The sequence below is a fragment of the Chroicocephalus ridibundus genome, chromosome 4 (genome assembly GCF_963924245.1).
Source record: "Chroicocephalus ridibundus chromosome 4, bChrRid1.1, whole genome shotgun sequence".
NCBI lineage: Eukaryota > Metazoa > Chordata > Aves > Charadriiformes > Laridae > Chroicocephalus > Chroicocephalus ridibundus.
Window position 1 is genome coordinate 77,781,057 of NC_086287.1, and position 13,263 is coordinate 77,794,319.

The 13,263-nt window shown below is 36.0% G+C and overlaps 1 protein-coding gene across 3 annotated transcripts in view; it reads right to left on the reverse strand.

The window, feature by feature from the left end:
* FTO (FTO alpha-ketoglutarate dependent dioxygenase) overlaps positions 1-13,263 on the reverse strand; it is a 257,550-nt gene that overhangs the window by 206,314 nt on the left and 37,973 nt on the right. For 2 of the 3 annotated variants that reach the window (XM_063334325.1, XM_063334323.1), the window contains exon 2: positions 3,951-4,028. The exons of the other annotated variant lie outside the window; for it this stretch is intronic. Coding sequence is in view for 1 of the 2 variants with exons in the window: in XM_063334323.1 (XP_063190393.1) it covers positions 3,951-4,028 (78 nt within the window). In the remaining variant the exon portion in view is untranslated. The remainder of the gene's footprint in view (positions 1-3,950; positions 4,029-13,263) is intronic. 3 annotated transcript variants of the gene reach the window in all.

Below are 13,263 nucleotides of genomic sequence, written 5' to 3' on the forward strand. Positions count from 1 at the left end.
ACTAGTACTAGCTACTTCCAAGTCAGATTTGAACCTGCTTTCCAGGAAATTAATTTTGAAATTCAGAAAAGGTGCCTTTAAAAATATAAACCAGGCAGTATGCACATTTTCTACTGCATGAAAACAGTTAGACTTTTGCATCATAACACGTTGTTATCCTACAACACTGAAAAGGTGGCCATACAGGATCATTTGTTTCTACTAAAAAGGGGAATATAAAAGGAAGTCTATTTTAAAGACAATGATTACACATAATAAATCTTAGTTTCCCTATAAACCTTGCCACTATTTCTTGTGGATTTTTACAGTGAAGCTAACTCCCTTTCTTCACACCTTCTTATGGCTTCCAAAAACTAGCTTCCTAGAGAGGGAAAAAACTCCGTAACAGTATCTACAGATAATAACAGTTTCTGGCAACAGTATTTACATGCTTAACTTTAAATACCAAAACTTGAAATTAGTCCCAGATATCTATCTGAAGGTCCCTCTACAATCCCCACCAGACCACTGGATTCCAGCTTTCATTAAAAGAACCAAATATAAATTTGATAAATGCAATTTGCCTGAGCTTGCCAAAAGCCTGAAACGATTTGTTTAGAGGCCCTGAAATGTCCCTTTGTTTCAATCAGTCCTGTCTACCTGTAGCCTTTGAATAATACAGTGAAAAACACCTTATAAAGAATAACTACTGAAGTAAGTAATTGCAAATTTTAAGGATTTACAGCTATAGGCTACAGTCAGATGTGCAGGTATAGGTTGATGGGAATCATAAGTATTCTTTCACAAACATACTTAATCGTGACAGAACATATAAAGATTACTACTGCATGATTTGTTCCATTATGCAAATTATACGCATAAAAGAACAAGCTCTAACAGTTCTATAGCAGTATCACGGTATTTCTTTAAGTCTCTACATTGGACATACTCAGGTCAGATTAAACAATTACCACATTACATATGCTATTATGGCATATTTGAAGAGTCGTTCTTAGTACATATTTTTAAACCATTTAGTATATTGAATTTCTGACATGAATCACACACACGAAACTCCAAACAATTATTACAAACAGAAGGAAGGAAATAACAATACGATGTAAAGCAACTAAATGCCTGAAAACACGCACTAGAAAGGAAGCGCACAGATTTTTACAAAGGTAACAACATTGTATTTCCCTCCTGAACTGCAGAAGTAATGTCTTCCACATTTGATTGCCAGCAAAGTCAGAGGTTGTGCTTTAAGATTACATGCTTAAGAACTATTTTATCATTAAGTTTTACACAGTATGCTTAGGATCCTACCTTAAAAAAAAAAAACCACACACACATCTCAGAAGAAATCAGGAAGTAGAAACATATTTCCAACACATCACATGAAAACAGTTTGGTCTTCTTTAAATCTCCCACCAGTCATTTTGCTGAGTCCCACATAAGGAAAGCATTAAGGCATCAGAACACAGGGTGAATGCTGTTCACACTGGACACCTTGTTGTTTTGGGGGGATGGAGAAGGGGAATAATCATGTACTCTGTGTTGTACCTCTGACAGCAAGTATTTAAAGGTCAATTCACTGTTCACTCTGAAAGAAGCAGGTACGTTACTGGCAACTACAGGACATAAAAGAAAAGCACATTTGATGCTCAACTCTTCATATGTGTGTATTTAAAATCACGTGTGTAATATTCGTGCTTTCCTTTCTAATGGTGGTACTCAACACAGAGAATCACCCTACAGGATGCCTCAAGTGATAGAATAAAGTTAGAAATCAGCAATAAAGACCCTTGATAAAGAAACTGCCACTTACATCATGAAATGATATTTTATACTTCAAGAGATTTGTGAATTGCCTTAACAGACTTTTTTGTTTTCATTAGTGGCTTTAAACATTACATTTTTTGAGCCAATGGTTTGGGGCCCATTTCTAAAATCCTTCATCAGGCAAGACACATTGAAAGAGGATGTTAGTGAAGCTTTGTTTGAGATGGAATTTCCTAGTTTTGTTCAGACTGTACATTTTCATACCTGACAGGATACTGTAGTTTTTTACTTGAATCCTACCTATCCTTTCCAACACATGCAAAGAACACTACTTTACAAGGGGTGTATCCTTAAAGAAGTAAGGCAGCTCTCTCCAGGAAAGGCAGACTATAAAACTAAACTGTACGTGATATTTTATTTTGCCAATTTGTTGTCTTCAAGCTCTCACCCTTCTTCTCCTCTCCATCTGTAGTACATTTAAGCATCACAGAACTTGTAACATCTACATCTGTGATTAAAGTAACATTTCACAACCACCATAAGAATTTAGAAGGTGCTTGTGATGCTTACGATTACACAAACACTACACAAAAAGTGTAATTCTATATGATGCAAAAAGAACGTATCTAAACTCTATTAAGGCCTGAACAGGTCTGATTTCACTCCTTATCTTGTTCCCATTGACTTCTATATTTATGGGTTACTCATACTGAGCAAATGAGATGCCACTTGGGCAACCCCGGCTCCATCTTCTCTTTTCATAGCAGCTTCACGAGACTGTGGATTTACAAAGATGGAAAAAAGAAAGAGATGCTGGGCATAGCAGCTCTTGGCAGCCACAAAACAAGAGAACAAACAGGAGGGAAGCCTCAAAAAGGGAAAGGAGCTTCTTCTTGAACATTAGTTTAAGACTGAAAAGAATGTGTTTGTGGTTGGGTTTTTTTGTAAAGAAAAAATAAATATCATTCTGTTAAGCTCTTCTACACTTCTCCTTGCCCTTATGCACAAAAGTGCTTTTACGGTTAACAGCAACTTATGTGTTGTCATGTTGTTATCCTTACAGCTGTTAAAGATGCCAATCAAGAGCGTACTTGGCTCTATGTTCAGCACTGCAAGAATACAGAGAAAACCCTACCTTCCCTAAGCATCCTATAACCCAAATGAACGAGAAAGGTGAGGGAAGTATATAGTTTGCTCAGTATCACAATTGGAATCCCGTGGCAAACTGGAGTTTGACTTCATGCTTCTGAGTCGCAGTGCAGTACCTGACCTATAAATAAATCTTTCCTTTTCTATAGTGTGGTGTATGCTGAACTTTTCTTGGCCTTAGAATCCTGCAAAAGAGAAATTCATCCTTGCAAAGAAAGAGTCAGACCTATTTTTATGCTACCATATACATCTTTGAGCCATATGTCAATACAAGAAAGGTGACATGCCTGTAGTGTAAGCATGTTTGCTGTAGCTGTTCAAACTACGAGATTCTTTCTTATGTTTTTCATCTTATCGTGTTCCGATTTGATCTGATTGAACCTACAATTCTTGCCATATGTTTTGTAGCTGACCTAGAAAGATCCAAGATAGACACAGAATACTCTACTCATACTCTTCCATACATTCATTTGCTTTACTACTCATGTGGCTACTGGGCCTGCTTTTTACTTTTACTTTGTCTCATTTGAGGCATGCATTCCAGTTTCCACAGTTTGTTTTGCAAGCAAAGTCTTAAGGGTTACTTATTGTTTGAAAGTAGAATTAAGCCAAAAAATTTCAAAATTCTATGCTAATACTTTCCCTATTTTGCCAAACCTGAGCTATAAAGAATAGTTCTCTTCACAACTCAGGAAAAAAAAAATAAGCAAAAACCAAAAAACTTTAAAAGAACGGTGATGTGTACTTTATTTTAACAAAGCACAAGAAACTGCGATTCATTGTTACATGTGTTACCTAGTATTCAGGTACTGATACTCAGAGCAAAATCCTACAAATAAATGGAAGTTCACAAAGTCTTCATTTTGAGTATCTGAATTCTAGAGGTCTTATTTAGCATCACCTGAAAGCACGTTATCAGCCACCAGGATACCTTTTTCATGTCAGATTTCACAGTGTCTCTTTGAAGAAAGATTTATTTGTTGTTCAGTGCAAACTGCCATTTCAGTTTAAATCAAGTACAGTTAAAAGAAATACATTACCAACTGATGGAAATCAGCATCGGCTGGTGTCACATATGGAAGTCTATTCTCTCCAAGTTCTTCAAGAAGCTTTTTTTTCTGTTGTGGAGGGGCAAAATTGAAACAGAAAATTAGACTAAAAACCAAGATAAAAATAGACAAGTATAAAACCAGTTGTATTAAAAAGGCACAAACATGCAATCATTTCCCTTACTACCTTCAATTCTGAAAAATGAAATAAGGATAGAGGGATGCAAAAAAATCAGTGGAGTTTTTCCACTTACAAAGCAGTAATTCAGGTTAGGCAGCTTCAACACATGTATTTTTCCTTCTCAATTCTTTTTTAGATAATCATTCTTGATAAAAATCCATCTTTGTCTAATGTTCTTCAGAACTATGCCTACTTTGTTTCTCAATACTAATTGCTTGTTTCTTTATCATTTTACGTTCTACTTCGATTTCTGGACCCAATGGGTACAAAGCTCATATTCCATTAAATGGCTCAATAATATCATTTATTAAAACAATGAGCCTCAACATTAGGCATAATCTAAAATGGTTCATGAAATAGGTGTATGAATGAAAACGAAAACATCGCCTACTGCACACCAAAGCCTGTACAACCTGGCAATATTTAAAATGTCATACTCAAGACCTGCCATTCCAGCAGACAGCCACAAATCTGGTTTCAGGTTGGGAGCGCACTAAGAACCAGCTGACTGAAGAATAGGTTTTCTCTGTCTCCCTTGTTAACTCCTTTTTTACTTCTGTTTTAGACTGAGAGTATCTCCACTAATGGTCAGTCAACATGACCACTAAGAATTTGCTAAGATAAAAGCCTGATTTTCCCCAAATTGCATTTTCCAGGTTTTTATTAAGAAAACCAGAGTTTCTGTATGCATTATACAATTAATTGTGCAGCTAAAGATTTATCAAGTGCAAGAGAAGCTTGAAACATGCTTTCAGATTTTTGGAATCAAACAATCCCAATCCATGACAAGTGTATCCGCATTCATCTACCCACAGTCTTATTCAACACTAGCTCAACATAAGTACAGATTAACAACAGTGTAAAAATTGATACGGTGGAAGTATTGGCCTAGAAAATTAATACACTGCTTCCTTTATTTCATCCTTGCTTTAGCTTGCAAGGATGGTTTCTTTACAAACTTAGTGCACTAATAAATATTTAGTAATAAAAAAAGCAACTCAAAGATCATAAAACTACTTCTGCCTTAATGCTTGAATATTTCAGGTAATAGGATTCAAATTCTCATTTTTATCGCAATATTTTCAATTACATAAGCACTATGACAAGAAATAATTGCAGCTGCAGCTCACTCAATACTTTTATGTTGTAAGAGCAAGACCAGATGGAAATAGGATACAGCTTTTAAAAGAATAAGGGCGTACTACAAAGGAAAACACAGAATAAGTTTAAAAAGAGTATCACAAGCACTTTCATAAAACCAAGTTATATGTAACAACTACATATTTCATCATGTAGATGTCACTGCAAATTGATTATTCCACAAACAAGAGAATTCTTTATTTAAAAAAGCATTTTTTTCCCCCCCTGTAAATTCCTCTTTTCATAATCTTTTTGGGTTGCATATACAGGTCAAAACAGACAATCCCTATTCTGGCAATCCTATTTAAAAAACAAGGGAAGAAATAGCACATGTAGTAACTAACTCCTGGCTTACAGCAAACACATAAACAAGGAACTATGAAGAGTGTTACTGTGTATTTTATTCTGTGACAGTGAACTTCATTTATTCAAATTTAAGCATCAAAGAAGATGACAGAGGCTTAAAATCATGAGGAAGTGTAGAAGAATTTAAGGTTAATAGCTAACAGATCAGTCAAACTAAAAAAGAGCAGGCAGCTCTCACTTACTCATCTCCACACTCACACTCTGCTGATCACTGACTCCTAACTAGACTGAGAAGAGCAGCACTGAAATTTATGAACTAGCAACGTCATTTCTCTAGGCCTCTAGTTTTCTTTGGGGACAGGTTGTTGGTATGTTGACATGAAGCCATTGGTGAAATGGAGCATAATGTAACTTCAGATTAAGTTCACAAAAAATGACATGCTAATTTGCTGCATATTCTAAAAGAGTAACACTTGTCTATTAGAAAAAGTTTGCTACAATTTTATTACATGAAATCACTGAAAACATTAGATTGGCTTTGTTATCTGTAAGAGAAACCATATTAAACTGCAGAAAAAATATCATATATTTCAATATGGACACATATCTGCGGAAAGGAAAAAAGAGGTGGGAAGAAGAGAGATTCTGACAATTTCTTTGTCAAGTACCAGCCTCTTGGCAAAAAGCACACAACATTAAAATGCACTCTTGTGTATAGGTAGTACTAGTTCACATTTGATTGTCAGATCTGGCTAAGTGCCGCTCTTCAGCTTGATGTACAGACTAATACACACAGCTGGGTGGTATAACAGGCTGCTCATCTCTTATGCAAGAAGCTGTCACACAGATGTCAAAAACATCAAGCTACTCACAAATACCTCCAAAAAGTAAAAAAAGAGAAAAACTGAAGATCTGCCTATACCAGCTGGCTGATGTGTAAGTCTAAGCACTGTTACAAAAGCATTGCTTATAGGCTCTTCCAACATGTAAACCCCTAAATTAAAAAAAACAAATTGGCTTTACTTGAAGGTATCAGACATCTTAAAAAGCATTTTTCTAAATCTGTTTTTTACATTTTAAAAATTATTAGGAGTGTAACAGTCAATTCAGGTACTAGTAAGATGGTTTTTGCACTTTAAAAACCAATGTGATTTTTATGTATACATTAGCGATGCCAGTATGTGAAAGACAATCTTATGTGCGCCATCCCTATAATGTCATCATGTACTGTGCACTGCTCAAGAAACCTTGTTAAGTGTTGTACTTGGGCCTTCAGAAAGGAGAAAATATATGAAAATACGTTATTTTGTAGGCTGCTGTGAGTGTTAACGCATCTATTATATCTAACTCTGATGACTGGAATTAATACCAGAAGCACTAATGCCCAATTTTAGACTCTCCGATGAACTTCCAGCAGACTTTAACAATCTCTGCTCATTTATTAGTAATAAACAGGTTTATTAATGAGATGGTTGGTTGTAAAATTCAGCAAGTGGAATAGTAATAATTGGAATCTCTCAATCACTATACATACAGTTTTTATTTTTTCTATGTTTCTTCATGGCAATAAAAGTAATGCGTTGTATGTTACTGAGCAGAGGTAATAGAAACACAGCTGATGCACATCAAAGTCACAGGCCAAAATGCAGTTACGTTACACACACATGGTTTGTTATTTTCAAATTAAATGGTGTAAGGGAAAGATGGGACTTAATGACATTTTCTGGCCAAGGAGCATGACAGTGTAAAAATTTTTGCAGCTGACATATTTCCCTGCAGGGTGTCAACACCATTCTCAAAAGCTTTCATTTCTTTCTTGATCGTAAGACAAAAGTTCAGTATCTAGGCTATAAAGGCTTGTGAAGACCTTAGAGTCTCAAACATAGAATTCCCACTTAGTTTCATCACACAAGTCAGAAGACAGTAGTCATTTTCCAATTTACAGATCATTGTCCTGGCTGAAACAATGTATTACAAAAATTAATTTTATCGAAATCATATTGAAATATTTTTGAAATTAGTTCTGACAACAAATTTAAGGCTGCAATGTCACAACAATTTCTAACACCTAAAAATACTGAGAACATTAAGAAGCAGAAGTTTGGGGTTTTCCCCCAGCACTTATCATAAAACGCACTGAAGAATGTATTGAAGAAATTGCATTTGTTCACGCAAGGAGACTTAAGTCAATGCAAGTAGTATTCACCTCTAAAAAGATAACCCTGTTTGCTGCCATGCATTTCTCCTGAATTCAGGGAAAATGTCAGCTTCACTACACTAAGTAATCTCTCTAGACCTGGAGCAGCATCCCATACAGGTGTAAAAAGTCAGTCACGAAAGTCCAAGACATGGCCAGATACAAACAGTGCCTATGAAACATTTAAGGATGTTAGCTTTTAGTTAAACAACAAGAACTCACTCTAATGAGCAGTTAAAATATATACTTCATTCAAAATAGTACACTGCCAAAAACCATGACTGTTACTCACTATTCTGGACAAGCCCATCTCGTTATTCCCTAAAAAAAGATTTTTTTCAGAAAAGAGGGTATTTTGAAACGTCTAACATGCACATTTCTGACCTCTGAGGCAATGCAAGCAACCTGTTTTTCAGCCACCGATTACTTACTTTCACTTACAATCAGCATTATGCAGAATGAAGCAAAAAATGAATCATGCTATGGAAAAGATACATAAAAGAAGACAATTCAAACAAAACCTGAATACCTCACTAGTGCATTTAACTTCCTTTTTAAACAATTCTTAGATATTTATTATTTACAAATACTTCATATACACATCACGCTAAGGAACAACCATTTTTAATATTCTGCAGATGGCTGGGAACTGGCTGGACTCTTCAATCCACCTTTCAGGCAAGCTGGTGGTTGCCTGATGCAGAGAAGACACCACAACAAGTAAAACAGTTCTACGTACTCGTATACACCCTTCCCTGCAAAATAACTGAATTTTCTGATTCACTACTTGACTTATGTTACAGTGACCTAAAGTCCCACCTAATGTTACCTTAATTTCATCAGGTCAATGATTTTAAAATTTTTTTTAATAAAGCAAAGACTGAAAACACACCTCATTTTTAACGCCAGCAATCTTACAGCAAAGAGAGGTAAGAGAAAGCCGAACATTTTATCTAGGCTGATCTTTAATTATCTCACGTTTAGATCTGACAAATCATCTTATTGGGACTAAAGGAGGCAACAATATACTGCTGGAGGTGAGAGTGCAAAAGGAAGGCCTACCAGCTTTGAAACAGCATCTCCACTCACAGCTTTCAAAAGCCCTTCTGCCTTAACTCCTTTTATTACAAGTTCTTAAAACATTGGCCCTTTTTTTGTCCTAAAAAGGAGGCTAACTGCCTGCTGCAGTTTTTACTATTTTGAAAATACTGACTCAGGACCAGAACCAGTAAGACACAGGCTCAAGTGTTTTTGTTTTCAGTGTGTTCGCAGAAATTTCTGGGGCAGCTCCCAAAAAAAGGGCCTCTATTCAAAGCATTAGAAAGTATCATTTCCATCTACAATGCTGTTTTTCCCAATAGTCTTCTGTTTTCCAAAAGGTTATCAGGCTTAGCAAGGCACTCTGAAAATGCACATTGTCATGAAAGAAAGATCTGAATCACAGATTCAGATGCAAACCTTTGGTTTTCCAAAAATCACTCCTTTATATTACCTCCTTCCTTACATAAGAATGTGTATTACAGCCTGTGTTTCTCTTTCGTCAATTTTTTTTTTAATCAACTATAATAAAAAGTGGATTTCTTTCAAGTCATGCATGAAGCGGGCTAGTGCTCTGAAGTGAGAGTTCAATGGCTTTATAAAGGAGGAAGATTAAATACTTTATATAGTAAAAATTTTGTGACACAATACTAGGACCCCATCTAGAAGAAAGCCATAACTTTACAGGAACTTCCATAACCTTGCCTCCTAACTTTCTTTCACACGTTTTTAAAAATAAAATTTAAAAAAATTCACACAGAATTTGTGATTGTTTCTTAAGGCAGGAATGGGATTTTGAAGTTGACATTTGTTTAAACTAGAAGGCTTTCCAAGTGTTAGCTATTAAAACTTCATAACAACCAAGATCATTCAAGTGGCTCACTAAAACCTGTTATGTCAGAAATGAACATAGAGTAATAAAAAATACATTCTAAATGCACTATTACAGCTTTTATTTCGCCATTATCACAAATATTAGATTTCAGAAATTTTTTTCTTCAAATTATTTCTGTAAACTCCATTCATGAAAAGATCTTAAGGGACTGGCCAATTTTACAGCACCATTTACTCACATGAAAAAGTTATATTTCCAGGTTACCCTTCATTACACTCAAGTATTACCAAAAGCCATGTGTCCGCTACATTCTTTCTATAATCCAGCATGTCAAAAATACTGGCATACATATGATCATACTGTACCACACTTCGCATACTACAGCTTCCCCCCCATCTCCCCAATACTATATGCCAGAATAATTTTCATATTAAGGAAAAAAATCTTGCATTTTTATTATATAAAATTCATATTAAAGTTATCTATGACTCTCTAACAATATTTAATAGCTGATAAATCAATTACCTAACAATACTTCAATAAAGTATGCTGGTTATTTACTATAACCATTGTGCATCTTGCTCTCCCACTGAACAAATCAGTCCAGTTACAGAAGTAATAGGATGCAGTTCAAGTGATCTGGTCATTAAAAAAAAATAAAAAAAATAAAAAACCCATCTACTGTAATGCAAAGACCTCGGGTCTAACACCTGCATTTGTAACTGAGCAGCTGTCTAAAAGACTGTTTGATATTCCTTCCTGCAAAGGTCCTGTTTGCCTTTGCTTACTAATTTCAACCTCTCTTACCCTTTCTCATAAATCAGCAGGCCCAGATTTGGTTCACATACACACGCAGGCAGTCATGCATATGCACAATATACTTAACTGAATTGAGAGTTAATTTATGCATCGAAGCAGCTTAGCAATGTGTGAGAAATGTCTCTGCTACCAGTATCCCCTCTCTCCCCACCTTGACATGTTAAGGGCCCCTTAATTGTTGTTTTAACCTACAGAAACATTGTTCCTTCGGCCAGTGGCTGCTAATGGAACAGAACTGGCAATTTTCTCACCCAGCTGAGTGTAGATTTGTCACACGTGGATTAGCACTTTAAGTAACCATAATAAAAATCTGAAATGATAAGTTGTTCACACACAGCCGCTTTTTGCTGACAAAATGCCCCCAAGCCTCCTTAGTATACCTGTCAATAAACTTCTACCATCACTGCAAGCATCTTGACACCATCATCCATTTCTTGTTCCCTCTATCACTTGTGCACCCTCTTCCAAGAGGTACCAGATGGTAAATGGATCACTTCTCACCTGACACAGTAAGTACATTCAAACTTTGTTTGAAAATAGTGATTGAGTTGCAGTCAGATCTCCAGTTCTTCAGTTTCCTTCTTACACATATGGACACAAGCATACACGCACATAAGAAAACATTTAAAACAGTGAATACTTTTAGGTCAACATGTCTGTGAATCACAAGGAATAGAGACAGACACTGGGGTGTTTCTGCATGCCCTTCTTTGCACAGTTTCACTGAGAAATAGCCAATAGTTGCCTGAAACCAGATTTCTTAACCTAATAGTTCTTAACCCAGTAGTTCTTAACCAGGTCACCTTCAAAGACCCAGCAAATAGAAACCTTAGCGACTGTCATCAATAGTTGATTCTGCATGAAGTAGCAAAAATACCCCTATATGCTCAGTCACAAAAAACCAAGTGGGTTTATCAGTTGTGAAATACTAAGAACCAATCCTGTAACACAGAAAAGATTCAATAAAGATTTAAAAAAATAAAACAAAACCATAGATTATAACAAGGGTTAGTGTTGAAACAAGGGTATGTTTGGCATTGCTGTCTGTAGACTTCTCACATTCTAATGACACTAAGAAGTTACTGATATTGCCTGACTCCTCCTGAAGTCCATAACCAAGTGTAAGGCACAAGAGCTGTACAGCCTTAGGAGCTGCACACCACGCTTATGAATGGGAAATACACCGACATGGTGCTGCTTGTCCTTGAATGGCCCAAGGAAACTGAAAAAACCATTACGAACCACTACAACATTTTGGAAAGCATCATATATCTGCCATCAGGAATAGTACAACCTTCACTTGGGTGTAATATCTAATCAGTGTAGCAAAGTATGAGCACACACGCTGACCAACAACCAGAGACTGAATCCAGGACCTCCAGAATGAAAACCAAGGGCTGACACAGCTTGAGATGCATATTCAGAACCTTTGCGACAGGCTTATAACTTCTGTAGATGTAGACAGACAAAGAATTTTCAAACACACACACATAAGCAGGTCACGCTAATACAGTTTTCCAGAACCACCAGCAAGATCAAAGATGCAATTAATTTTCTTGCAGCTTTTCATTTCCAGAAAATACTGAGCCTTGCAGGATTTCTGGTCTACATCTATTTTGATAGGTAACGTATCCGATGTGTAATAAGGATATTTAAAAAAAAAAAAACAAACACAATGGGGGGGCAGGGGGGGAGGTGATTTTAGGTGTTAAAACATCACCCAGAAGAAACAACCATCAGAAGTAAAGTGAAAATAAAACGGATACTTGAAAAAAATATAGATATTTCCTAAAATACTTAAGCTTAGCATCAAGTGTGGTTTCCAGAGCCCCCTTGATAACACTCTTGAAGATAGTGTTAATGTAGAAAGAGCAGGTGCTAAGTGCAAATGCTTGTGCCATGCAATCGGCTACAAGGAAGATCAATACAGAGCTAGAGCATTAAATTTCACATACTGTAACTGTCATGCCCATTACATAGTATTTGAACATCTTCGTATGCCATTACAAAATTGTTGACTCTGGATATTTTTTTTAAACAGAATTAAATTATTTTCCAGAGATTTTATTAGCAGAATAAACACTATGAAAGTATAAAAGCACTTCCAAGTTTGGAACACTTGGTGAAATCTGAACACCTCTGCAGCCTTCCACGACATCATATTTGATTATTTAACTGTATTCTTCACTCCAGAATGAAAAGACAGGAAGATGGCTGAAAGCCTTACAGATAAAAGGAAATGTATTCCAGGAACACTCTTTTGTTAGTCACATTTCACCAGATACAGAGCTGATGGATTTTAAAGGAGGTATTTACAAGATAATTCTTGAGAGTATATGCCACAATTAACAACAATACTGCAGAGAGAACACACAGAAGGAAGGGGTAGGCTAGGTCCCCTGAGGTTCAGCTGTAGAAGCAGCACCTTGCTTCCTGCCTCTGCACTTCAATCTTTGTGATGGGTCCTTTTCAAGGACATGATAAACACAGATTTTCCTTCAAACATTTCTCACACTAGAGGAGCCTCTGAGCAGAAGCTTTGTGCAATTTCCTCTCCCCAAAACAATTTAAAGGCAACTATCACTGATTTGTTATCATGGTTACAACAAATTTGCTGTCATATAAATTGTCAACGTATTTCCAAAACAGCACAACCATTGAGATGTTATTTTTGAAGCTACACAGGAGAACAATGTTGATACAGTTGCATCATTTTTTACAAATTATTTCCAAGGACATAAAAATTACAGATCACAGTATGTACATAAATTTAACATATGTACCAACA